Here is a 26426-nt window from a genome sequence, read left to right on the forward strand (position 1 = left end):
CTACGACATGTTGGTCTCACAAGAGTCAGGCTGCAGTATCTTCAGTGTAACAATGAAATGCACTGATTTTCTGAACCAGGGGTAAAAAAAGGCGTAGATCATAGGATTTAGACAGGAATGAAATGAGTATATATTTGTTACAAAAGTGTACAAAGCAGATGAAGTATTTATTGAATTGTCTTGACCTGTAAGAGTCACACAGTAATATGGGCAGAGACACAATAGAAACACAACTATAACAACACCAAGAGTCCTGGCTGCTTTCAGTTCAGATTTTTTAGCTGTTCCTTTAACTGAACGCTGCAGTGAAACAGCTGCAATGTGAGACCTCATGGCTCGAGCCTGAGTCACAGCCACAACAAATACTCTCATGTACAGAACTAGAATAACAGTGATGGGAGCAATGAAGGAAAACACTAAAGTTGCAGGTCCAGCAATGTGGTTAATAACAATGACACACTGACCAACACAAGACTTAAATCTACCTGGTTGTTGCAGGTTTTCCTTCAGAATCAGATTTTCAAAGATTATAGAAAATATCCAACACAGACAAATACAAATCTTAACTTTTTTGTGTGTAATTTGATTAGAGTAATGCAGAGGAACACAAATAGCCACATAGCGATCAATAGATATAAGAACCATGGTTCCTACTGAGGCAGAGAAAATAAAAGATGCTACAAAATGAACCAGAGAACACATGAGGTCACCGAGTAACCAACAACCATCAATGAACATTATTTGAAAGAGCAACAATGGACCCACAAGGAAATCGGAGACAGCCAGAGAGAGAAGGAGGAGGTTGGTGGGAGTGTGGAGCTGCCTGGAGACAAAGACCAGCAATAGATTTATCATTATTAATAAGATCAATTATCAGTCAGATAAAAACAGACGTAACAAAGACTGAAATATAAAAACATTTGGAGCAAAAAACTGTTTCCATGAAATAAGTGGATACTTGAAGTGGGAGATAGAGATGATGACCAGCAGGTTGAGAAATGTAGTGAGCACAGAGATAGACAACAGCAGGATGTAACTCAGCAGGGTCTGAAAGTGAGGACGCTTCGGCTTCATACAGGAGGAGTTGAGGAGCTGTGGAAAGCACAGTTCAGTTTCCTCCAAGGTCTCCATCACCAGAGAGGAGAAGCTGCTGAAGTCTGGCAGCTTGTTGACTCAAACCTTCTGTCACACATCTGATTTATGTCTTCCATCCCCTCCCTCCTCTCCCTTTCACTTGTGCTGCTCTTTTTTTTTTTTTTTTTTTTTTTTGTAGAGAGGAAAGTACTAACACTTATGTGTTTATCCTTTGCAATGGTGGGGAAAAGGTCATGTTCACATTCATACATGTCATTCAAAGTTATGATGACATCTGTACAGTAACATTAATTTTAATTGAAGTCCATTTAAAACCATTTCAACCATTTTGGCATACTTGTTATTGAGGTAAAATGTTTTATTTGAACACTGGTTTCTGTTGGGGGTGGCACAGTGGTGTAGTAAGTGTTTCTGTTTCAAGAGATCTAGGAACAAGAGAGCAGAAAAGTTTTTTTTTATTTGTGCTTTTTAAAGTGTAAAGGAAGCTGCGGAAGAGTTCTGTTTTCAGCAGTTTTTTAAATATTAAAAAGTGCAGAGTTTGGCAGCTCATTCCACCATCGTTGGATCACTGGGCTGAAGAGTTTTCCTTGGTGTCTACTGTGTGGTGCTGGTACCACCAGCTGTCTGTCACTGGGCGAGTGCAGTGGACGGGAGGGTTTGTAGACCGGAATTACTGAGTTGAGGTAAGTTGGAGCTGTGGAGTTGACCACTCAGTAGGCAAGAGACGGGGCTTTGAACTTGATCCTTGCAGCCACAGGAAGCCAATGCAAAGAGCTGAAGAGCGGGGTGACATGAGACATGTGATTGAAAATTAGGCGTGCTGCTGCATTTTGGATTATCTTTAGGGGTTTGGGCGTGGATGCTGGTAACCCCATCAGCAGTGCATTGCCGTAGTCGAGACAAGATATGATCAATGCCTGTACATATCTACACGACCTAGAGACTGTGGCCATGTGTTCCGTGAAGGTCAGTTGGTCATCAATGATGACCCCGAGATTTCTGGGCATCTTAGCGGAGACAATCACCGCAGGTCCAATGTTAATGCTGATGTTGTGTTGTGTCGAAGGTCTGGCAGGGAAGACTAGAATTTCAGTCTTGGGAATGTTAAGTTGAAAGTGTCTTTCTCTCATCTAAGCAGAGATGTCAGAGAGACAGGCAGAGATGCGCAACGAGACAGTAGAGTCATCAGGCGGAAAGGACAGGACGAGCTGTGCGTCATCCGCATAGCAGTGATAAAAAAACCATGAGAAGGGATAATAGAGCCTAGAGAAGAAGTATAGATGAAAAAAGAAGAGGACCAAGGACTGAGCCCTGCAGTACACCGGTGGAGAAGTTTTGAGAGTAGGAATCACGCCCCTGCCAGGATACCTTTAAGGTTCGTTCGGACAAGTATGACCGAAGCCAGGCTAGAGCTGATCCAGAGATGACCAAGTCTGAGAGTGCAGTCATAAGAATCTGATGGTTCACAGTGTCAAAGGCTGCAGATAGGTCTAAAAGAATAAGGACAGAAGAGTTACCTGCAGCTTTTACCACCCATAGGGATTCCACAACAGTCAGAAGTGCTGTTTCTGTGGAGTGACCACTCTTGAAGCCAGACTGATTGACATTGAGGAGGTTGTTCCAGGAAAGAAAGTCAGAGAGTTGATTGAAGGCTGCAAGTTCCAGGGTCTTGGCCAGGAATGGAAGAAGAGAGACCGGTCTGTAGTTCTCCACCAGGGAGGGATCCAGATAAGGCTTCTTCAACAGTGGAGTAATCTGGGCCTGCTTGAACGAGGTGGGAAAGGTGCCTGTTGGGAGAGAAGTGTTGATGATCTGTGTAATGACTGGTATTAGTGTTGGTTCAATAGCTTGAAGAAGAGTAGAGGGGATCGGATCCAGAGAGCAGGAGGTCGGGCGATTGGAGAGGAGGAGGGTGGATACATCGTCCTCTGATAGTGTTGAGAATATGAAGAGAGATGCACCATTTGGGTTTAGTTAGCCAAATGTCACCGTCAGGAGGCAAGAACTGGGAGCCGATGGCTGCCACCTTGTTGGTAAAAAAGGAGGCAAAGTCGTCAGCTATAAGACAGGTGGGTGGTGGGGGTGGATAGAGTAGAGACTTGAAAATGAAGAACAGCTTTCCGGTGTCTGTGGTGTTGCTGAGCTTGTCCTGGTAATATTCAGTCTTCGCCCTAGTGACACTGTGAGAGAAAGATTAAAGCAAATCCTGATCAGTTAGAGCAGGTTGAGACTTGGATTTGCGCCACTTCCTCACAGCACTCCGGAGCACAGTGTGTTGTTCACAGATCTGGTCAGTGAGCCACGAGTTGGAAGCTGAAGGACGAGCAGGTCCTGGGCAGAGACTATCCAGGCAGAATGAAAGTGTGTTGCAGAGTCGGTCCGTGGCTGCGTCTGTGTTAGAGGTGGATAGAACCTGCGGTGAGGGCAGCGTTGCAGAAACCAGGGAAGAAAACTGCTCTGGGTTGAGAGATCTGAGGTTGCGGCGGAATGTTTCCAGTGTAGTGGAAGAATGTGACAATGAACGAATGAACGAATGAACGAATGAATGAACATTGCACATCTCTTTGAGTAAAGAACTATTTCAACATTCAAACAGGGAAATTCATTGTTTCTTTCTTACACTAAATGAGATTAGTAACATGAAGACAATATGTGAAAAGGTTGAATAAGGCTAAGCATGTTATGTTGGTGTAAAATAGTTTTTAATTCAATCACATTTTGTTGTTATCCAGGATTATCAGTTCAACAGACAATTTAAATGTTTTAATGTGATTTAAAGATTGAATATTCAATAAAACATTGAAGTGTAGTAAAACACAGTCTGAACTTTGACTAACTGGACTATCTATGCTCTACGACATGTTGGTCTCACAAGTGTCAGGCTGCAGTATCTTCAGTGTAACAATGAAATGCACTGATTTTCTGAACCAGGGGTAAAAAAAGGCGTAGATTATAGGATTCAGACAAGAATGAAACGAGTATAAATTTGTTACAAAAATGTACAAAGCAGATGAAGTCTTTATTGAGTTGTCTTGACCTGTAAGAGCCACACAGTAATATGGGCAGAGACACAATAGAAACACAACTATAACAACACCAAGAGTCCTGGCTGCTTTAAGTTCAGATTTTTTAGCTTTGACTTTCACTGAACCTTGAAGTGAGACTGTTGCAATGTGAGACCTCATGGCTCGAGCCTGAGTCACAGCCACAACAAATACTCTCATGTACAGAACTAGGATAACAGTGATGGGGGCAATGAAGGAAAAAACAACAACTGTAAGTCCAAAGATATACTTAATCACAATGACACATTGACCAACACAAGACTTAAACCTACCTGGTTGTTGAAGGTTATCCATCACCATCACACTTTGAAAGATTATAGAAAATATCCAACACAGACAAACACAGATCTTAACTTTGTTTTGTGTGATTAGAGTGGAGTAATGCAGAGGAACACAAATAGCCACATAGCGATCAATAGATATTAGAACCATGGTTCCGACTGAAACTGAAGAAAGAATGTATGCTACAAACTGGCACAGAGAACACATGAGGTCACCGAGTAACCAACAACCATCAATGAACATTATTTGAAAGAGCAACAATGGACCCACAAGGAAATCGGAGACAGCCAGAGAGAGAAGGAGGAGGTTGGTGGGAGTGTGGAGCTGCCTGGAGACAAAGACCAGCAATAGATTTATCATTATTAATAAGATCAATTATCAGTCAGATAAAAGCAGACGTAACAAAGACTGAAATATAAAAACATTTGGAGTAAAAAACTGTTTCAATGAAATAAGTGGATACTTGAAGTGGGAGATAGAGATGATGACCAGCAGGTTGAGAAATGTAGTGAGCACAGAGATAGACAACAGCAGGATGTAACTCAGCAGGGTCTGAAAGTGAGGACGCTTCGGCTTCATACAGGAGGAGTTGAGGAGCTGTGGAAAGCAGAGTTCAGTTTCCTCCAAGGTCTCCATCACCAGAGAGGAGAAGCTGCTGAAGTCTTGCAGCTTGTTGACTAAAACCTTCTGTCCCACATCTGATTTATGTCTATATTCCCACCCTGCCCTCCGCCCCTCTCACCTCTGCTGCTTCTTTTCTCTCTGTAGAGACTGATTTACTATGGCTTCTGTGTTCATTGTTAGATCATTGTCCTTTTGCTCTCAGTCTGTCCCAGTGGAGGGAAATTCCACTTGCAGTACACAGAATTCATTCCATGGATAGATTTGTAAAGAGCTTTCAACAACCCATTTGTTCTCCACCAGCAGCTCTTTCTTCTCCTCCACCTGCTGCTGTCCTCCTGCCCAAACCCGTGAATCTTCTGTCTGCACCACCTGATCAATTATGTGGAGAATGAATGCTGAATGCTACTTTTGATTACTTGGAGAGGAAACAGATGATTGAAGTTAACTCTGCATGAAAAAGAAAAATGTAAAGAGTGGCAGCTAGCTGGGTTCCCACATAGAGTTGCAAGAAAAGCTTAGTGAACCTTTTAGAATTTGATGGTTTTCTGCATTAATTGGTCATAAAATGTGCTCTGATCTTCATCTAAGTCAAAACAATAGAAAAACACAGTCTGCTTAAAATAATACAACACAAACATATGTTTTCATGTTTTTATTGAACATAATAAGTTAACATTCACCGTGCAGGGTGGAAAAAGTATGTGAACCTTTGGACTTAATAACTGGCTGACCCTTCTTTGGCAGCAATAACCTCAACCAAACGTTTCCTGTAGTTGCAGATCAGACCTGCACAACGATCTGGAGTAATTTTGGACCACTACTCTTCACAAAACTGTATCAGTGTAGAATATTCTTGGGATGTCTGGTGTGAATGGCTTTCTTAAGGCCATGCCACAGCATTTCAATTGGGTTGAGGTCAGGACTCTGACTGGGCCACTCCAGAAGGATTGTTTTGTTCTGTTGAAGCCATTCTTTTGTTGAATTACTTGTATGCTTTGGGTCATTGTCCTGTTGCATCACCCATCCTCTGTGGAGCTTCAGTTGGGGACAGATGGTCTTAAGTTTTCCTGCAAAATGTATTGATAAACTCTGGAATTCATTTTATTATCAATGACAACAAGGCAGCAATTAGGGCAGCAAAGCAGCCCCAAACCATGATGCTCCCTCCGCCATGTTTCACAGTGGGGATAAGGTTTTGATGTTGGTGTGCTGTGCCTTTTTTTCTCCACACATAGTGTGGTGTGTTTTTTCCAAACAACTCAATTTTGGTTTCATCTTTCCACAGAATATTTTGCCATTTGTTCTGTGGAACATCCAGGTGTTTCTTTGCAAACTTCAAACTGCTGCAATATGTTTTTTTGGACAGCAATGGCTTCCTCAGTGGTGTCCTCCCATGTACTTCATTCTTGTTTGATGTTTTCCTTATTGTAGATGTGTCAACAAAAATGTTAGCATGTGCCAGAGATATCTGTAAGTCTTTAGCTGACACTCTAGGATTCTTCTTTACCTCATTCAGCATTCTGCGCTGTGCTCTTGTAGTCATCTTTACAGGACGACCACGCCTAGGGAGAGTAGCAACAGTGCTGCAACAGTGAACCCAAGACTGGTGTGTGTTTTTAAAGGGAAGGACAGCTTTCAGCAACACATCCAATATCATCACACTGACTGGACTCAAGGTTGCTCCAATTAGCTCTTGGAGAAGTCATTAGGCTAGGGGATCACATACTCTTTCCACCCTGCACGGTGAATGTTTACATGTTATGTTCAATAAAAACATGAAAACATATAATGTTTGTGTACTATTATTTTAAGCAGACGGTGTTTTTCTATTGTTTTGACTTAGATGAAGATTAGAGCACATTTTATGACCAATTCATGCAAAAAACCATGAAATTCCAAAAGGTTCACAAAGATTTTCTTGCCACTGTAATGATCAGGTGGGCAGACAGAAGGTTCACGGATTTGGGCAGGAGGAAAGAGAGGGGAAAAAAGAGCTGGTGGTGGAGAACCAGTGGTTTTTTGAAAGCTATTTACAAATCTATCAGTGGAATGAATTCTGTGTACTGTGAGTGGCATTTCCGTCTACTGGGACAGAGGAACACAGAAGCCATGGTACATCAGTCTGTACAGAGAGAAAAGAAGCAGCAGAGGTGAGAGGGGAGGAGGTAAGGGTGGGGAATATAGAAATAAATCAGATGTGTGACAGAAAGTTTTAGTCAACAAGCTGCCAGACTTCAGCAGCTTCTCCTCTGTGGTGATGGAGACCTTGGAAGAAACTGAACTGTGCTTTCCACAGCTCCTCAACTCCTCCTGTATGAAGCCGAAGCGTCCTCACTTTCAGACCCTGCTGAGTTACATCCTGCTGTTGTCTATCTCTGTGCTCACTACATTTCTCAACCTGCTGGTCATCATCTCTATCTCCCACTTCAAGTATCCACTTTTTACTCCAAATGTTTTTATATGTCAGTCTTTGTTACGTCTGTTTTTATCTGACTGATAATTGATCTTATTAATAATGATAAATCTATTGCTGGTCTTTGTCTCCAGGCAGCTCCACACTCCCACCAACCTCGTCCTTCTCTCTCTGGCTGTCTCAGATTTCCTTGTGGGTCCATTGTTGCTCTTTCAAATAATGTTCATTGATGGTTGTTGGTTACTCGGTGACCTCATGTGTTCTCTGTGTCAGTTTGTAGCATACATTCTTTCTTCAGTTTCAGTCGGAACCATGGTTCTAATATCTATTGATCGCTATGTGGCTATTTGTGTTCCTCTGCATTACTCCACTCTAATCACACAAAACAAAGTTAAGATCTGTGTTTGTCTGTGTTGGATATTTTCTATAATCTTTCAAAGTGTGATGGTGATGGATAACCTTCAACAACCAGGTAGGTTTAAGTCTTGTGTTGGTCAGTGTGTCGTTGTCATTAAGTATATCTTTGGACTTACAGTTGTTGTTTTTTCCTTCATTGCCCCCATCACTGTAATTCTAGTTCTGTATATGAGAGTATTTGTTGTGGCTGTGACTCAGGCTCAAGCCATGAGGTCTCACATTGCAACAGTAGTCTCACTTCAAGGTTCAGTGAAAGTTACAGCTAAAAAATCTGAACTGAAAGCAGCCAGGACTCTTGGTGTTGTTATAGTTGTGTTTCTATTGTGTCTCTGTCCATATTACTGTGTGGCTCTTACAGGTCAAGACAACTCAATCAATTCTTCATCTGCTTTGTACACTTTTGTAACAAATTTATACTCATTTCATTCTTGTCTAAATCCTATGATCTACGCCTTTTTTTACCCCTGGTTCAGAAAATCAGTGCATTTCATTGTTACACTGAAGATACTGCAGCCTGACTCTTGTGAGACCAACATGTTGTAGAGAACAAAGAACAAAATGTGATTGAATAAACAAAAAGTTTCGAACCTACAGAACATGCTTAATGTTCTTCTTATTACATCCTTAACATATATATGATTTGTTACTTATCTTGTTTAGTGTGAGTAAGAAGCATTTTATTTGCCTGTGTAATGTTTTCTAGTCTGACTTCTTGCCATGACCATACTTGGCCTAATTACTGCTCTCTGCCTGTGGCTCTCCCTCTCCTCTCTGCACTGCTCACCTGATCTGGTTCAGCTCTCCTCACTTCGCCCTGTATAACCAGAATGTGTCACTTCACTTATGAAGTCCCTCTCCAGTTTTGTACTCTGTTACCAGTTAATCGTCTGTTGCCTTACTCTCCTACCTTAACTCACTTTCTCCTAGACCAGGGGTCGGGAACCTTTTTGACTAAGAGAGCCATGAAAGCAAAATATTTGGAAATTTATTTCAGTGAGAGCCATATAATATATTTTAAAAGTGAATTCAACTAAATGTCAGTATAATAAGCCTCTGAATTTATTCTTTTAAATAATGTTATAATACTCACCATTAATGCGACTTCTGGTGCTGCATGGATTTGCTGATGTCTTTGTAGTCTGGTTGGTACTTGGTGAGGTTAAGCTTCATGCAAGCATTGAGAGTTTCATCCCTTAAACGTGATCGTAAATTGGACTTGATGTTTTTAAGATGTGATAATGACTGCTCACATGCATATACAGCAATACTCACGCTGCAGTGTGTAGTATGTGACAGGAAGCGCGTTCCAAGTTTTGAGAATCAGTTGGTCTTCGGGTTGAAGTTTTTTCATTTCTGTCCACATGTGCTTGCTCGCCAATTCTGCTTTCTGTCGTGTGATTCTTTCCAAATCTTCATTCAGTGACTTGAACTTGTTTACCCACATGTCTGAGGCCTTCAGGTCAGCCACTTCTGCTTCAAAATCTTTGATGGAGACACCAGCAATGTAACTCAGGACAAATTCTTCAGTTCGAAATGTATGATACTCGTCATCTTTTTATCTTTTTCCCATCTTCTTTGTCGAAGGGTTAGCTTTGAGCTAATGACCGAGCAGACTGATTCAAAAGTGGGCGTTTACCAGCACAGCCAACGCAGGCCAGTATCATCCAATTAAAAAAATGGACAATTGCACCTGCAGCAAACTGCAGCCCTGAACAGCACATGAGCAGTGAAAAATCGATGGATGGATTAAAACAAGTGAGAATATTTTGTTTTATCTGCGAGCCAGATGCAATCATTAAGGGCCACACCTGGCTCGCGAGCCATAAGTTCCCGACCCCTGTCCTAGACCCTGCCGAGATCCACCCCTACGGTTTCAGTGGCGGACCCTCCTCCTCCAACTACCTGTGACTGTTTTCTCCTTCATTGTTTTCAAACTTCAACTTTCAGCTCTTCCCTCCGAGCAACCCGAGATGGCTTTTGTGCTGTCGTTGTTTTTGGGCCCAGCAAGAAAATGGGGAGCAGCTGAATGAACATGAGAATCAGGAGCCTGAAAATCTTTTTAGCTCTGAACATTCAAATAGACACAGCCAAGGTGGAGGCAGTACAGGACTCTCTGAACCTGGAGAACCATAAAGCTCTGCAGCGTTTCCTCAGATTGGCTCTACCATCACCAGTCCTATGCAGAGGGCCGACCTCCACCAAATCCAAGTTCGTCTGGATCCCTGATGATATCTTGGCTGTGAAATTGGCACTGGAACACTGGTGCCACTGGCTGAGAACACCTTCATAGTCCTCACTAAGCTGAGTACCTGAAAACTACCTAGCAGTTAAACTCCCATCAAGCCCGACTGACTCTTTTCTTAAGTCATTTTAAGTTCACCTTGTCTTACGTACCCACAACCAATAATGGAAGGGAAGGTGGATGCGCTTTGCTGAAAGTTTGCCCCCCCCCCCCACAAATCTAAACCTGAACCCAAATTCTGCAGTGACCTTGGAGTTACCAACCTGGACACCCAAATCCTCCAAGCTCATGCTCTAGCTCCCTCAGTCTGCCCTCCACCTACATGTCCCAGACCGCCTCCTGTCAAAGGTGCTTCAGTGCTGCCACTCCTCCAGGCTCTCGTGCCACCAGTCAAAGTGATCACTGAACTTTCCTGTGAGGTTCTGTATAAACTCATCATGAGATAAGCCTGTGTCTCTCTCCCTGAATTTGTTTCTTTAGTTTCTTGCTAAGTTTCAGTGTTTGCTTCAATATATCTAATTTACAATGAAAAGTCTCAAAAGCTGCCATTAAATCACACACTGAGTTGTTCCATCAGATCTAAGGGGCATGGAGTTGGAATAGTGGAGGATGTTTCAGAGATGTAACATGGTGCCCTAAGAAATCAATTTTATGTTTCAGTAAAGAAAGATCAGCAGAGGGGAGATGTGCTCTCCCTTTCTTTTTTTGCAATAGGATGCATGCTGGTGCCCTTTGAACAATCTGCTGGAAGGATTTTTCTAGTGTACTGAAAATCTCAATAGCTGAGGAAGGGGGAATTAAAATATGGGGTTGAAATGTTTGATCCAGAAAATGAAATAACCCCAGATGAACCACTTGTAAAAGTTTGCAAAGCCAAGAAATGTCAGTACATTGTAGTTTTCTAGTGTCAACACTGTCTAGGTAATGTTGCATTCCCTCTCTGTCAGGTGCAGACAGGGAGTAGAACTTGCCGTGTGCAGGAGTGGTTCCTGGGAGGTGGTCGATGCCACAATTGTAAGGTCGGTGTTGTGATAATGAGGTGACTTTATTGATCCCCTTGGGGAAATTGTATATTCAGACCTGAGAAGATGTCATGCATTGCATAATGTAATAACGCTTAATAAGATAAGTAACTTATAAAATATATATGTTAAAAGGTGTAATAAGAATAAGGCTAAGCATGTTCTGCAGGTGTAAAAGTTGTTGTTTATTCAATCACATTTTGTTCTTTGCACAACAATTACAACAAATATTTGAAATGTTAGAGTAAGATTGATTTAAAGAGAACTGAATATTCAATAAAACACTGAAGTGTAGTAAAACACAGTCTGAACTTTCAATAACTTGATCTCCTGAAATTATAGTTGACTATCTCTGTTCTACAACATGTTGGTCTCACAAGAGTCAGGCTGCAGTATCTTCAGTGTAACAATGAAAATCACTGATTTTCTGAACCAGGGGTAAAAAAAGGCGTAGATCATAGGATTTAGACAGGAATGAAATGAGTATATATTTGTTACAAAAGTGTACAAAGCAGATGAAGAATTTATAGAGTTGTCTTGACCTGTAAGAGCCACACAGTAATACGGGCAGAGACACAATAGAAACACAACTATAACAACACCAAGAGTCCTGGCTGCTTTCAGTTCAGATTTTTTAGCTGTTACTTTAACTGAACCCTGCAGTGAAACAGCTGCAATGTGAGACCTCATGGCTCGAGCCTGAGTCACAGCCACAACAAATACTCTCATATACAGAACTAGGATAACAGTGATGGGGGCAATGAAGGAAAAAATTACATCAGCAACTCCAGCAATGTAGTTAATGACAACGACACACTGACCAACACAGGAGTTAAATCTACCTGGTTGTTGCAGGTTGTCCTTCAGAATTAGAGTTTGAAAGATTACAGAAAATTTCCAACACAGACAAACACAGATCTTTACTTTGTTTTGTGTGATTAGAGTGGAATAATGCAGAGGAACACAAATAGCCACGTAGCGATCAATAGATATGAGAACCATGGTTCCTACTGAAACTGAAGAAAGAATGTATGCTACAAACTGGCACAGAGAACACATGAGGTCACCGAGTAACCAACAACCATCAATGAACATTATTTGAAAGAGCAACAATGGACCCACAAGGAAATCGGAGACAGCCAGAGAGAGAAGGAGGAGGTTGGTGGGAGTTTGGAGCTGCCTGGAGACAAAGACCAGCAATAGATTTATCATTATTAATAAGATCAATTATCAGTCAGATAAAAGCAGACGTAACAAAGACTGAAATATAAAAACATTTGGAGTAAAAAACTGTTTCAATGAAATAAGTGGATACTTGAAGTGGGAGATAGAGATGATGACCAGCAGGTTGAGAAATGTAGTGAGCACAGAGATAGACAACAGCAGGATGTAACTCAGCAGGGTCTGAAAGTGAGGACGCTTCGGCTTCAGACAGGAGGAGTTGAGGAGCTGTGGAAAGCACAGTTCAGTTTCCTCCAAGGTCTCCATCACCAGAGAGGAGAAGCTGCTGAAGTCTGGCAGCTTGTTGACTCCAACTTTCCGTCACTCATCTGATTTATCTCTACCTTCCCCTCCCTCCACTCACCTGTGCCGCTCTTTTTTTTTTTTTTTTTTGTAGAGAGTATTATTACTTATGTGTTTATTCTTTGTAATGTTGGAAAAAGGACATGTTCATGGAAAGTTATGATGACATGTGAACAGTAACACATTAATTGGAATTAATTTCAGTATTTTTGTTATTGAGCTAAGATGTTTTTACATGAACACTGGTCCCTGTGTGGATAGATGCATTTTCAGGAAGCTGGGGAGTGAGAGCTGTCGCTATTGAGGATGAATAGAAACACAACACATTACAGACAATCTGACATATTTATGTAGTTAAGATGTTCAGCCCAGATTCCATCAATGGATAAGAATTCTGGTGTTGTTTGTGACACGTAAAAAAACTAATCATTCCTGTCTGTAAAAGATGTAAACTATCATTCATATTTTAATTCCCTCTCCTCAGCTACTGCAATTTCAATACGCTGGAATAAGTCAGAGTAATCTTTTCTGCAGGTTGTTAAAGGGCACCAGCATGAATCAGTAAGAGTAAACCCTCAGAGGAGTCAGTTGTGTGTTGGCAAAGACATCAGAATTAAAATACATGTGATATATTTGGTTTTATTTATGTTCCTTACTCCAACTCTGCTTAAAACAGACCTAAACCTGCACAACCAAATACTTTTTCAGTGTCTCTCTACAGGATGTTGGTCTCACAGGAGTCAGGCTGCAGAATCTTCAGTGTAACAATGAGTTTAATAGTTTTTCTAAACCAGGGGTAAAAAAGGGCGTAGATCACAGGATTTAGACAGGCATTAAAATAATACAAACAAATTACAAAGGATGAAGCATTCATCACGTTGTCCTGGCCTGTAAGAGCCACACAGTAATATGGGCAGAGACACATTAGAAACACAACTATAACAACACCGAGAGTCCTGGCTGCTTTCAGTTCAGATTTTTTAGCTGTTACTTTAACTGAACGCTGTGTGACTGTTGCAATGTGAGACCTCATGGCTCGAGCCTGAGTCACAGCCACAACAAACACTCTCATATACAGAACTACAATAACAGTGATGGGAGCAATGAAGGAAAAAATAACATCTGCAACTCCAGCAATGTAGTTAATGACAATGACACACTGACCGACACAGGAGTTAAACCTGCCTGGTTCCTGCAGGACATCCTGCAGAATCAGAGTTTCAAAGATGACAGAACAAATCCAACACAGACAAACACAGATCTTAACTTTTTTCTGTGTGATTTGAGTGGAGTAATGCAGAGGATAACAAATAGCCACATGTCGATCAATAGATATAAGAACCATGTTTCCTACTGAGGTGGAGGTAATAATATATGCTAGATACTGATACAGAGTGCATGTGAGGTCACCCAGGAACCAGCAGCCGTCTATGAGCATAATTTGAAAGAAGAAGAGGAGCCCCTCAAAGAAATCTGAGACGGCCAGAGAGAGGAGGAGGAGGTTGGTGGGAGTGTGGAGCTGCCTGGAGACAAAAACACAAAAAACACTGAAACAAAAAAAGTAAAACACAGTTTTTTTCTCAATTTAGTAAATAGTTTATCAGTAAATATTAATACTATCAATCTGGTTCATAAACTGGTGAAATGAGTGGATACTTGAAGTGGGAGATAGAGATGATGACCAGTAGGTTGAGAAATGCAGTGAGCAGAGACACAGAGATCAGCACAATGTAGATCAGCATGGACTCATCCTGAGGACGCTTCGGCTTCATACAGGAGGAGTTGAGGAGCTGTGGAAAGCAGAGTTCAGTTCCCTCCAAGGTCTCCATCACCAGAGAGGAGAAGCTGCTGAAGTCTGGCAGCTTGTTGACTAAAACTTTCTGTCACACGTCTGATTTATCTCTATCCTCCCTCCTCCCCTCACGAAGGCCCATCCCTGTAATTTCCTGACTTTCATTATGCTGAGCATAAGATTGAATAGAACCTGCTTATACAAATACACCAGTTGGGTTATAACATTATGTGATCATCATTAGCATGAGACCTTTACTTGTAAATATCTTGATCATCTTTCATGATTTAACTATTTTAGTGACGTTTTCTTTCATTATACAACGTACAATGCTCATTTCATGCGTGCATCTGACTAATTGACTACTATGTGATTTCTGTTCAGACAAACATGCAAAACATGCAGAATCAACAAAATGTACTTTATGCTTCATTCAGACTAAGAATAATCTTAATGATCGATGATCACAACTAAAGGAAACCCAAAGGCTTATTTCCATGGTGGACCTCCACACAGAGTCCTGCACCAGAACAGGAACCTGTAGATATTTAGTGCATGACCCACAAAAATAGAGGTAAAAGAACATATTCCTTTTAAATCATGGGCATGAACATAGGTATCTATTGACTAATGTGTTGGGTAGTGGGCAGCCTGTAAACAGTCTACAGCCTGGATGAGCTTTAAAGTGAGTGACTACACTGACAGTAACTCACAGCCTGGTGGTTTTAATGTTGTGATGGACCCACATTGGAAAAATGTAGATATCAGAGCACACAACATGTTTCAGCTTGCTGTGTGTGAATATTGCATCTCCTCACATGAATCTGAACCCAACATTGTCCTAACAACAACCAACCAGGTGAGGGCGCCTGCAGGCTTCTCTCATTATCAGACTAGCCAACTAGCGTACCTGTGCCTCAGACGAACCTGCTACTACCATGACCAGATACATTCGCTGTGTCTGTCTACATGTTGGTCTCACAGGAATTTGGTTGCAGTATCTTCAGTCTAACAATGTGCTTAATTGAAAAAAACAGGCATAGATCACAGAGTTTAGACTGGAATTAAAGATGGACAAACATATTACATTAAAGTTATGTAGTGCAGAAGCATTCATCGAGTTATCTTGGCTTGTGAGAGACACATTAGAAACACAACTATAACAACACCAAGAGTCCTGGCTGCTTTTAATTCTGATGTTATTTTAACTGAACACTGTCTGACAGCTGCTGTATGAGACCTCATGGCTAATTCTAACAGTTGCAGTTCCCAGAGCATGAATCTGGATTGATGCATATATTATTTAAATTGAGGGAACATATCAATATTGAATCTATACATTTTAAGAGTCATACGGATGAAGGGCACTTAGGTTTATTGAGAATTACATGAGAAAACACAAACGCTTACTTCCACTGGGAACCTCCACACAGTGAAGTCCGTTTGAATCATAAGTACCTTACCACAGGTTCATAAATCAGCAGCAGCCCCCATGACCTGATACATCTGCAGTGTCTCTCTACATGATCTTGGTCTTACAAGAGTCAGGCTGCAGAATCTTCAGTGTAACAATGAGTTTAATAGATTTTCTGAACCACGGGTAGAAAAAGGTGTAAATCACAGGGTTCAGACAGGAGTTAAAACAGAACAAACATACTACAAAGTAATAAGAAGCAGATGAAGCATCCATTGAGTTGTCTGGGCTTGAAAGAGCCACACAGTAATACGGACAGAGACACAATAGAAACACAACTATAACAACACCAAGAGTCCTGGCTGCTTTTAATTCAGACTTTTTAGCTGTTACTTTAACTGAACCTTGTGAAACAGCTGCTGTATGAGACCTCATGGCTCGAGCCTGAGTCACAGCCACAACAAACACTCTCATGTACAGAACTACAATAACAGTGATGGGAGCAACAAAAGAAAAAAGAACATCAGCAACTCCAGCAATGTAGTTGGTGACAATGACACATTCACCAACACAGGAGTTAAACCTGCCTGGTTGCTGCAGGTTATCCATCAGAATCAGACCTTGAAAAGTAATAGAAGATATCCAGCACAGACAATCACAGATCTTAACCCTCCGTTGTGTGACTTCAGTCGAGTAATGCAGAGGTTCACAAATAGCCACATATCGGTCAAAAGATATAAGAACCATGGTTCCTACAGAGGCAGAGGTGACACTGGCTGCTAGATACTGATACAGAGAACACATAAGATCACCGAGGAACCAGCAGCCATCAATAAGCACAATTTGAAAGAGCAACATCAGACCCTCAAAGAAATCTGAGACAGCCAGAGACAGAAGGAGGAGGTTGGTGGGAGTGTGGAGCTGCCTGGAGACAAAGACCAGCAATAGATTTATCATTATTAATAAGATCAACAACAACGACGTAACAAAGACTGAAATATAAAAACGTTTAACATTTAAACTATTATTATTATTATTATTATTAACAGTTTTTAATATGAACCAGTTTCACAAAGTGATTAAGTTTTTGGATACTTGAAGTGGGAGATAGAGATGATGACGAGCAGGTTGAGCAACGCAGTCAGCACAGAGATAGAAAACACCACAACGTAAATCAGCAGGGACTCAATGTGAGGACGCTTTGTCTTCACACAGGAGGAGTTGAGGAGCTGTGGAAAGCAGAGTTCAGTTTCCTCCAGAGTCTCCATCACCACAGAGGAGAAGCTGCTGAAGTCTGGCAGCTTTTAGTCCAAAGCTTCCTGTCATACATCTGATTTATCTCTGTCCTCTCTCCCCTCATTTCCCCTCCCCTCTGCTGGTGTATTCTCTCCACAGAGACAAACGTAACACAGTAAAGCTTCTGTCCTCACCTTCTCCAATGACAGGGCTGTTTGTCTGAATATCATCTGTCATACATCTTATTTTCCACTGAAGAGATCCAATAAAAAGAATTTCTATCTAAATGTATAGTAGGACTGTATTCACCCTGACAGGAGTGATTTTGTAGGTTTTTTTATGGCACGAGAACTTTATTATCTGTGATTATAACCTAACTCAGCTTAACTCAGCTTCTGCTCTGTATCATGTCATCAACCTGTGATCCTGACTCTGTTCTGCCTCTGAATCACTGTACCAGTATGAAGCAGTTAGGATGAAAATGGTTCACTGGTTTGAAGGATGGGATAAAGGACAGATGAAGGTTGTTGAGGGAGGCCTGCAAAAAGCAGATTTACACCTGTGCAGTGTGTTAATGTTAATGATGGGTTTAACTGTGCTGTAGGTGGGGATATATACTGACCTAATCCCTAGTGTGTCTTATCCTGTTTTTAATTGTGCTCTAGATATGATATAGAACATAACTTTATCATGTTACTCATATCTTTGTATGATTCAAGTGAAGTGTTAGTTCTTTGATTTCAGATTACAGTGTGTTCTACACTCAGGTATCGAAATTAGATAAATCTATTTATCTATATTTAACATCTTTATTAAAAGAATATGGTTATTTCCTATAATTTTTATTATTAGCATGTTAATATTTTCTTTAGTATTTGTACTGTACATTACTGTACATATCAATCTGAAACTCGTGCAGCAGCAGGATGTAGAGATATACATGCTGACACCAGCATTAACCTTGGTTAAACATTAAATATTTTTACCTGCAATAACGCACTGAACAGACCGAAAATCACCACTCGGTCATATTGTAAAGCTGCTGATAAAACTCACCGGCATACTTTTTAAATATTTTATATATTTTTTGCTCACCACACCTTTAGAGTTTTAACGGCTGCACACAGCTGTTGTTCAAAGACTAATATTGAGTCTCATTACAACTACGGGCTCTCTAACTAACACGGTGCTGTCTGAAGTATTAAGTTGAGGGCACATTTACACACATGTCCATGTTAATTAAATTAGTTTTATTTCATGATGCATGTGGATTAAGATATTTACAGTAATTGAGAAAATAACAAAAAAACTTTAAAACTTATTTTCATTGTGCATGTTTACAAAATCATGATGTGTATCTCAGCTTGATGTGGGATGTGAGTGACCTGGTAACTTACATTTGTTCTTACACAGCTGTGTGAGCAAATGAACCTGAGTCACAAAATAAGCAGCAGCTGAGCTTTAAGTTTCAGTGAGAATGAACTTTCAGCAGTGAGTCAGTCCACAGACCTGAAGTGTTTTTAAGTGTGAATTTCATAATAATACTGGTCCTCCAGCTGAGGGCAGCCCAGGGACCACTAAGCTCATCTGTGCTCAAAATGCCACTACAATTACCATGAACCAATACATCTGCAGTGTCTCTCTACAGTATGTTGGTCTCACAGGAGTCAGGCTGCAGAATCTTCAGTGTAACAATGAGTTTAATTGATTTTCTGAACCACGGGTAGAAAAAGGCGTAGATCATAGGATTCAGACAGGAGTTAAAACAGAACAAACATACTACAAAGTTATATGACGCAGATGAAGCATCCATCGAGTTGTCTTGGCTTGAGAGAGACACACAGTAATATGGACAGAGACAAATTAGAAACACAACTATAACAACACCGAGAGTCCTGGCTGCTTTCAGTTCAGATTTTATAGCCGTTACTTTAACTGAACCTTGAAGTGTGACTGTTGCAATCTGTGACCTCATGGCTCGAGCCTGAGTCACAGCCACAACAAACACTCTCATATACAGAACTACAATAACAGTGATGGGAGCAATGAAGGATATAATGACATCAACAACTCCAGCAATGTAGTTAATGACAATGACACATTCACCAACACAGGAGTTAAATCTACCTGGTTGCTGCAGGTTGTCCATCAGAATCAGACCTTGAAAAATTATAGAAAATATCCAACAGAGACAAACACAGATCTTAACTTTGTTTTGTGTGACTTCAGTGGAGTAATGTAGAGGATAACAAATAGCCACATATCGGTCAATAGATATAAGAACCATGGTTCCTACTGAGGCAGAGGTGACGGTGGCTGTTAGAAACTGATACAGAGAACACATAAGATCACCGAGGAACCAGCAGCCATCAATAAGCACAATTAAAAAAAGCAAGAGAGGACCCACGAGGAAATCTGACACAGCCAGAGAGAGGAGAAGGATGTTGGTGGTGGTGTGGAGCTGCCTGGAGAGAATCAGCAACATATTTATCATTGTTATTTATATAGATTCAGATAAAATAAAGAAGATAGAAATACAAAAAACAACACAAATACTAATATAAATTTAGTTTAAATTGGAGAATTACTATATACATATACATACTATACTATACTATTACATTACATATTTTACTACTATCTATCAGCTCAATAAATTGATGAAATAAGTGGATACTTGAAGTGGGAGATAGAGATGATGACCAGCAGGTTGAGAGACGTAGTCAGCACAGAGATAGAGAACAGCAGGATGTAAGTTAGCATGGCCTCATCCTGAGGACGCTTCGTCTTCACACAGGAGGAGTTGAGGAGCTGTGGAAAGCACAGTTCAGTTTCCTCCATGGTCAGAGAGGAGAAGCTGCTGAAGTCTGGCAGCTTGTTGACTAAAGGTTTCTATCACACATCTGATTTATCTCCATCTTCCCTACTCACCCCTCCTCCCCCCTAACCTTTGCTGCTGCAGTTGTCTCAGTGGAGATTGAAGTACTACAGTAAACTTTCAGGATTCATTTTCCTCTAAGACAGGGCTGACTGTGATCTGTGCAGTGTCCATCTTTGCCTGTGAGCACCGAGCTAAAGCCATAAATGTTGCACTTTAGAAGAGGTATATTTCGTCCTTCCCATCAGGAGGACAACAGAAATAATTAGTTTCTATCTTTAGTAATTTAATCCTATAGCAGAACTGTAGTCCACAAATGTAATTTCCACTGATTCAGCCATTCTTTGGTAGAACAACTTGTTAACTTGTTCAAAAAAAGCTGTCCTGGTCCAAAAGGAGCAAAGCAGGCCCAAATCATCACACTACCACCACCATGTTTCACAGATTGGACGAGATTCATGCTCTGAAATATTGTGTTTGATCATCACCAACAATTCTTATTTAAGCCACAAAGTTCTATTTTGGTCTAATTTTTCTACAGAACATTTAGAAAGTGGTCTTGTAGCTTATTCACATGTCCATCAACCAAACTTTCACTGTGCCTGGATTAATCACTTATGTCATAAGGTCAACAAACGTGGGAGCCAACTCCCGAGATTCCCACTTGAGTTGAAGGTTATGATTGGAGGGTTACACCAGGCTTCTGTAGTGCGGAGATGTGCCCTCTGCCAGCAGAATGGGCATAATTATTGGGAACTGGGACAACATCAACAGTTATGCTTAGGCTGACAGAGGTATATTAAGAAAACAAGAGCCCACATCCAGACGCGATATCTACTGGCAAACCATGAATATGAAAATATAGATAATGGTTAAGTACGATTCAGCAGTTTCTGTAGCTTAATGTAATTTAGGCAGAAATTAGAACTAAACTAGAACTTGCAATGTTTCATTTGGAGAGAAACTGGCTTCTTCCATAATGTCTTATCATGGACAACATGCCTGTTCAATGTTTTGTGTATGGTTGAAAGATTGTAACCAACTCTATTGAATCCTTCAAGTTTTAGTTTTTGCTTGCTGCTCTATGGTTCTTTTCACCCTTATTCTCATTAACAGTTTAGCATTGTTCCTTTGGAGTGATTGTGGCTGGTTGCCCACTTCCACTGAGAGTATCCACAGATCCAAATCATCTCCATTTATAGAAAATCTGTCTAACTGTGGACTAATTAATATCTACATTCTTTGAGATTACTCCATAATTATTTCCAGCTACATGCAAATCAACAGCGCTTTATTGTGCGTCTACTGAGATATCTATTTGTGAGACATAGCTCACATCAGATGATTATACTCCAGAGTTTGCCCGGAGGTGGGAGTTGAAGTCCCTTTTCTCATAGGGTTACGCCAGATGTTCCCAACAAACCCTCACAATATGTTTGGGTCTGCCAAGTCTGTCCAGCTTTCTCTTTCGCCACCGGATCCAAGTCACCACCAGGTGGTGATCAGTTGACAGCTCAGCCCCTCTCTTCACCCAAGTGTCCAAAACATGTTGTCAAAGGTCAGATGACACAATCATGAAGTTGATCATCGTCCTCCAACCTAGGGTGTCACGTGCACTGTTGGACACATTATACTTAAACATGGTGTTCCTTATGGACAAACTGTCTACAACAAAGTTAATGATTGTTTTTAATCAGCTTAGATATATTGTAACCTTGGTAAAGCTCTAATCAGATTTTAGGACCAGTTGACACTGAAATACCCCAAATCTCACACACTACAGTCACTCAACAAGGGTTTATACCTAAAGTTCACTTTAAGGAAAAGGTTGCTGTGACAAAGATTAATGAAGATATATGAAGCTACCTCACCAGCTGCCTCCTACAAAGACTTAATCCTATCATTTTATTATTATATAAATGAGTGTTGTTCTAACAGCAAACGTCTGCAATGATAAGAAAACAAATACTCTAATTGTTTGGACTTTTATGCCAACTAACTGGCTACTTCATGATTAAAGATGATGGCACACTTACACATAGTGTCAATATTTAATAAAATCATTTTATTTTATGGTCCATACAGACAAACAACACTAATAATAATAAATTATAACAACACAAGAACAGCTTTTTTCCACTGTGGTGCTCCATATATTGTTATTAATAATCCAGGTGTGGATCACATTTAGATGTTTTGATGACTCATAAGTCACCAGGTTACTCATACGTGATTTTTACACAGCTGTGTCAAATAACCAGGTTAATGATGTTAAACTGGGAAGAAACACTCTGAATCCTGTTACAGGCTGCATCTAGTTTTCTTTCAGTAGTAGGTAGTTTCAGTGTATAAGCAGATTGTTTGTTTGTAAGGGCTGTATTTGGCGACAAGAGAGACCAACAAGTACAAGGGTCATCGGATATTAACTTTATGACTGGTGGCATCCTACGCAAACATCTAGTCTATAATAGCCCTGTAATGTTGTGGTGTCTCTCTATAGTATGTTGTTCTCACAGGAGTCAGGCTGCAGAATCTTTAGTGTGATGATGAGTTTAACTGATTTTCTAAACCAGGGATAGAAGAAGGCGTAGATCACAGGGTTTAGACAGGAGTTAAAATAGTACAGACATATGACAAAGGCTGTAGATGAAGCATTCATCAAGGTATCTAGGCCTGTAAGAAAAACACAATAATACGGGAAGAAACACAATAGAAACACAACTATAACAACACCAAGAGTCCTGGCTGCTTTCAATTCAGATATTTTAGCTGTTACTTTAACTGAACCCTGTGTAACAGCTGCAATGTGAGACCTGATGGCTCGAGCCTGAGTCACAGCTACAACAAATACCCTCATATTCAGAAGTAGGATGACAGTAAAAGGGACAATGAAAAACACAATAAAATCTACATCCCAAGTAATGTAGTTGAGGGCAATGATGCACTCACCAACACAGGAGTTAAACCTGCCTGGATGTTGCAGTTTATCCTTCAGATTTAGACTTCCATAGATGACAGAACAAATCCAACACAGACAAACACAGACCAGAACTGTTTTTGGTGTGACTTTGGTGGAGTAATGTAGAGGATCACAAATAGCCACATATCGGTCAACAGACATGAGAACCATGGTTTCTACTGAGACGGCAGTAATAATGTAGTCTATATACTGATACACAGCACACATGAGGTCGCCCAGAACCCAGCAGCCGTCTGTCAGCAAGGTTTGAAAGAACAAGAGGAGGCCGATGAAGAAATCTGAGACAGCCAGAGAGAGAAGGAGGAGGTTGGTGGGAGTGTGGAGCTGCCTGGAGAGAAAGACCAACACGTTCGGCATTAGTTTTAATATAAATCAACATTTAGCTGAACAAAAGTTACTGTTTTTCTGACATACTGACATCATGGGATTGTTATTTCCTTCATCACACACATTGCTTTTTATTATTTTCTACCAGTGTCATAAATGTAAGAATTATTTAGTTACTTGAAGTGGGAGATAGAGATGATGACGAGCAGGTTGAGCAACACAGTGAGCAGAGACACAGAGAAAACCACAATGTAGCTCAGCAGGGTCTCATAGTGAGGACGCTTCGTCTTCACACAGGAGGAGTTGAGGAGCTGTGGAAAGCAGAGCTCAGTTTCCTCCAAAGTCTCCATCACCACAGAGGAGAAGCTGCTGACGTCTGGCAGCTTGTTGACCAAAACCTTCTATCACACATGATATATCACTGTCTTCCCTACCCACCCCTTTCCTCATCATCTCTATTGCTGTTTTTCTTATTCCACAGAGATTGAAGTAGTGAGACATCCTAGCTCCTCTTCATCAAAGGCAGGGTTGACTGTCATCTGTGATATGTCCACTTTTTATGTCTGTGTGCCACATGTCTGTGGTCAGCATAATCAGTGTTTAAGCCTTTAATCTTACACATTAAGAGCCACTTACTCTCCTAAAAAAGTCTGGTTTAGTCAAGTACTACTTTCATTTCTCTATAACCATCATTGAATATTTATTCCTTCTGTCAGTTTGCACAGGACAGGACTTTTTGTTGCCCTCACAACTTTTCTTATACAGTTTCATGTTTGCATAAAAATTAGAAAATCAGTATGGACGTGTTTAATACCTGAAAAAATCGGGACTGAAAAAACATACTTGTTTCCTTTCATGATTTATTCTTTGCATATTATTAATACACTTCCTAACCAAAAAGGAAAAAGGTGCACACTCTAACATTGCATGGACTTCCTTTTGCTTTGATTACAGCATGTATTGCTTACAAGCCACAGGCTTATACTACGTTACTACATTCATTTTCTACCAGAGTTATAAAAACGCCTCACAAAGATCTTGTATTGATGAGGGGTTTGAACCACTGTATTAAGTTTCCTCCACATTTCAATATGAATTTCATAATAATACTGGTCCTCCAGCTGAGGGCAGCCTAGGGACCACTAAGCTCATCTGTGCTCAAAATGCCACTACAATTACCATGAACCAATACATCTGCACTGTCTCTCTACAGTATGTTGGTCTCACAGGAGTCAGGCTGCAGAATCTTCAGTGTAACAATGAGTTTAATTGATTTTCTGAACCACGGGTAAAAAAAGGCGTAGATCATAGGATTCAGACAGGAGTTAAAACTGAACAAACATATTACAAAGTTATATGACGTAGATGAAGCATTCATCGAGTTGTCTTGGCTGGAGAGAGACACACAGTAATATGGACAGAGACAAATTAGAAACACAACTATAACAACACCAAGAGTCCTGGCTGCTTTCAGTTCAGATTTTTTAGCTGTTACTTTAACTGAGCCTTGAAGTGTGACTGTTGCAATCTGAGACCTCATGGCTTGAGCCTGAGTCACAGCCACAACAAACACTCTCATATACAGAACTACAATAACAGTGATGGGAGCAATGAAGGAAAAAATAACATCAGCAACTCCAGCAATGTAGTTAATAACAATGACACATTCACCAACACAGGAGTTAAATCTGCCTGGTTGCTGCAGGTTGTCCATCAGAATCAGACTTTGAAAAATTATAGAAAATATCCAACAGAGACAAACACAGATCTTAACTTTGTTTTGTGTGACTTCAGTGGAGTAATGTAGAGGATAACAAATAGCCACATATCGGTCAATAGATATAAGAACCATGGTTCCTACAGAGGCAGAGGTGATGGTGGCTGCTAGATACTGATACAGAGAATACATAAGATCACAGAGCAACCAGCAGCCATCTATAAGCATGACTTGAAAAAGCAAGAGAGGACCCACGAAGAAATCTGACACAGCCAGAGAGAGGAGAAGGATGTTGGTGGTGGTGTGGAGCTGCCTGGAGAGAATCAGCAACATATTTATCATTGTTAATTATATTGACTCTCATTCAGATAAAAGGAAGAACAAACATTGAAATACAAAAAACATTTTGTGGAACACAAATACTATTATAAGTTTTGTTTAAATTGGATAATTACTATTTTCTACATCACAAACTGTTGTTACTATCTACTAGCTCAATAAAATGATAAAATAAGTGGATACTTGAAGTGGGAGATAGAGATGATGACCAGCAGGTTGAGAGACGTAGTCAGCACAGAGATAGAGAACAGCAGGACGTAAATCAGCATGGCCTCATCCTGAGGACGCTTCGTCTTCACACAGGAGGAGTTGAGGAGCTGTGGAAAGCACAGTTCAGTTTCCTCCATGGTCAGAGAGGAGAAGCTGCTGAAGTCTGGCAGCTTGTTGACTAAAGGTTTCTATCACACATCTGATTTATCTCCATCTTCCCTACTCACCCCTCCTCCCCCTAACCTTTGCTGCTGCAGTTGTCTCAGTGGAGATTGAAGTACTACAGTAAACTTTCAGGATTCATTTTCCTCTAAGACAGGACTGACTGCGATCTGTGCAGTGTCCATCTTTGCCTGTGAGCACCGAGCTAAAGCCATAAATGTTGCACTTTAGAAGAGGTATATTTCGTCCTTCTCATCAAGAGGACAACAGAAATAATTAGTTTCAATCTTCAGTAATTTAATCCTAAAACACATCTGGAGTCCACAAATGTAATTTCCACTGATTCAGCCATTCTTTGGTAGAACAACTTGTTAACTTGTTCAAAACGTAAGCAATAATGGCAAGCTGTCCTGGTCCAAAAGGAGCAGAGCAGGCCCAAATCATCACACTGCCAACACCATGTTTCACGTTTAAAATAGCCTTGTACCTTATTCACATGTTCATCTGTTTCTATTCAACTACAATTACAAATATGTTTTTGTGGGGAAGGTAGTTGCAGCCAGAATAAGTTTTTTATTTTTCTATAACATCATTAAATATTTGTTCCTTGTGTCAGTTTGCACAGGACAGGACTATTGATGAGGGGTTTGGATCACTGTGTTAAGTTGTCTCCAGAACATCACAAAG

At 40.6% G+C, this 26426-nt stretch overlaps 7 protein-coding genes across 7 annotated transcripts; 1 reads left to right on the forward strand and 6 right to left on the reverse strand.

Moving 5' to 3' along the window:
* On the reverse strand, positions 1–1131 carry LOC113173402 (trace amine-associated receptor 4-like). Its single transcript, XM_026376816.1, has 2 exons — positions 959–1131; positions 1–823 (listed from the first exon to the last, which is right to left on the reverse strand). Exons 1-2 carry the CDS (start codon positions 1129–1131, stop codon positions 1–3), a joined length of 996 nt encoding a protein of 331 aa, XP_026232601.1.
* Positions 1132–3947: 2816 nt separating this feature from the next.
* Positions 3948–5078, reverse strand: LOC113173403 (trace amine-associated receptor 4-like). Its single transcript, XM_026376817.1, has 2 exons — positions 4906–5078; positions 3948–4770 (listed from the first exon to the last, which is right to left on the reverse strand). Exons 1-2 carry the CDS (start codon positions 5076–5078, stop codon positions 3948–3950), a joined length of 996 nt encoding a protein of 331 aa, XP_026232602.1.
* Positions 5079–7323: 2245 nt separating this feature from the next.
* LOC113173772 (trace amine-associated receptor 4-like) lies at positions 7324–8439 on the forward strand. Its single transcript, XM_026377312.1, has 2 exons — positions 7324–7496; positions 7614–8439. The coding sequence occupies exons 1-2, from the start codon at positions 7324–7326 to the stop codon at positions 8437–8439; spliced, it is 999 nt and encodes a 332-aa protein (XP_026233097.1).
* A 3078-nt stretch (positions 8440–11517) lies between these two features.
* On the reverse strand, positions 11518–12648 carry LOC113173574 (trace amine-associated receptor 13c-like). The gene is made up of 2 exons (XM_026377009.1): positions 12476–12648; positions 11518–12340 (listed from the first exon to the last, which is right to left on the reverse strand). Exons 1-2 carry the CDS (start codon positions 12646–12648, stop codon positions 11518–11520), a joined length of 996 nt encoding a protein of 331 aa, XP_026232794.1.
* A 751-nt stretch (positions 12649–13399) lies between these two features.
* LOC113173406 (trace amine-associated receptor 13c-like) lies at positions 13400–15416 on the reverse strand. The gene is made up of 3 exons (XM_026376822.2): positions 15387–15416; positions 14341–14474; positions 13400–14207 (listed from the first exon to the last, which is right to left on the reverse strand). Exons 1-3 carry the CDS (start codon positions 15414–15416, stop codon positions 13400–13402), a joined length of 972 nt encoding a protein of 323 aa, XP_026232607.2.
* Positions 15417–18768: 3352 nt separating this feature from the next.
* On the reverse strand, positions 18769–19952 carry LOC113173605 (trace amine-associated receptor 13c-like; the record flags this gene model as incomplete). Its single annotated transcript, XM_026377057.1, has 2 exons — positions 18769–19591; positions 19804–19952. Coding segments are annotated over 2 exons (972 nt in total), but the record flags the coding sequence as incomplete, so codon positions are not given.
* A 4566-nt stretch (positions 19953–24518) lies between these two features.
* LOC113173593 (trace amine-associated receptor 8a-like) lies at positions 24519–25699 on the reverse strand (the record flags this gene model as incomplete). The annotated part of the gene is made up of 2 exons (XM_026377036.1): positions 24519–25341; positions 25551–25699. Coding segments are annotated over 2 exons (972 nt in total), but the record flags the coding sequence as incomplete, so codon positions are not given.
* Positions 25700–26426: the final 727 nt, after the last annotated feature.

Source organism: Anabas testudineus, chromosome 21 (genome assembly GCF_900324465.2).
Source record: "Anabas testudineus chromosome 21, fAnaTes1.2, whole genome shotgun sequence".
NCBI lineage: Eukaryota > Metazoa > Chordata > Actinopteri > Anabantiformes > Anabantidae > Anabas > Anabas testudineus.

Bases quoted from the DNA above. Each gene is read 5' to 3' on its own strand.
- LOC113173402 (XM_026376816.1), bottom strand. From the start codon at position 1,131: ATGGAGACCTTGGAGGAAACTGAACTGTGCTTTCCACAGCTCCTCAAC. The intron at 824-958 runs GTATCCACTTAT...CTTTGTCTCCAG, and splicing joins ATCTCTATCTCCCACTTCAA to GCAGCTCCACACTCCCACCA.
- LOC113173403 (XM_026376817.1), bottom strand. From the start codon at position 5,078: ATGGAGACCTTGGAGGAAACTGAACTCTGCTTTCCACAGCTCCTCAAC. The intron at 4,771-4,905 runs GTATCCACTTAT...CTTTGTCTCCAG, and splicing joins ATCTCTATCTCCCACTTCAA to GCAGCTCCACACTCCCACCA.
- LOC113173772 (XM_026377312.1), top strand. From the start codon at position 7,324: ATGGAGACCTTGGAAGAAACTGAACTGTGCTTTCCACAGCTCCTCAAC. The intron at 7,497-7,613 runs GTATCCACTTTT...CTTTGTCTCCAG, and splicing joins ATCTCTATCTCCCACTTCAA to GCAGCTCCACACTCCCACCA.
- LOC113173574 (XM_026377009.1), bottom strand. From the start codon at position 12,648: ATGGAGACCTTGGAGGAAACTGAACTGTGCTTTCCACAGCTCCTCAAC. The intron at 12,341-12,475 runs GTATCCACTTAT...CTTTGTCTCCAG, and splicing joins ATCTCTATCTCCCACTTCAA to GCAGCTCCAAACTCCCACCA.
- LOC113173406 (XM_026376822.2), bottom strand. From the start codon at position 15,416: ATGGTAGTAGCAGGTTCGTCTGAGGCACAG. The intron at 14,475-15,386 runs GTACGCTAGTTG...TGCTTTCCACAG, and splicing joins CAGGTTCGTCTGAGGCACAG to CTCCTCAACTCCTCCTGTAT. The intron at 14,208-14,340 runs GTATCCACTCAT...TTTTGTCTCCAG, and splicing joins ATCTCTATCTCCCACTTCAA to GCAGCTCCACACTCCCACCA.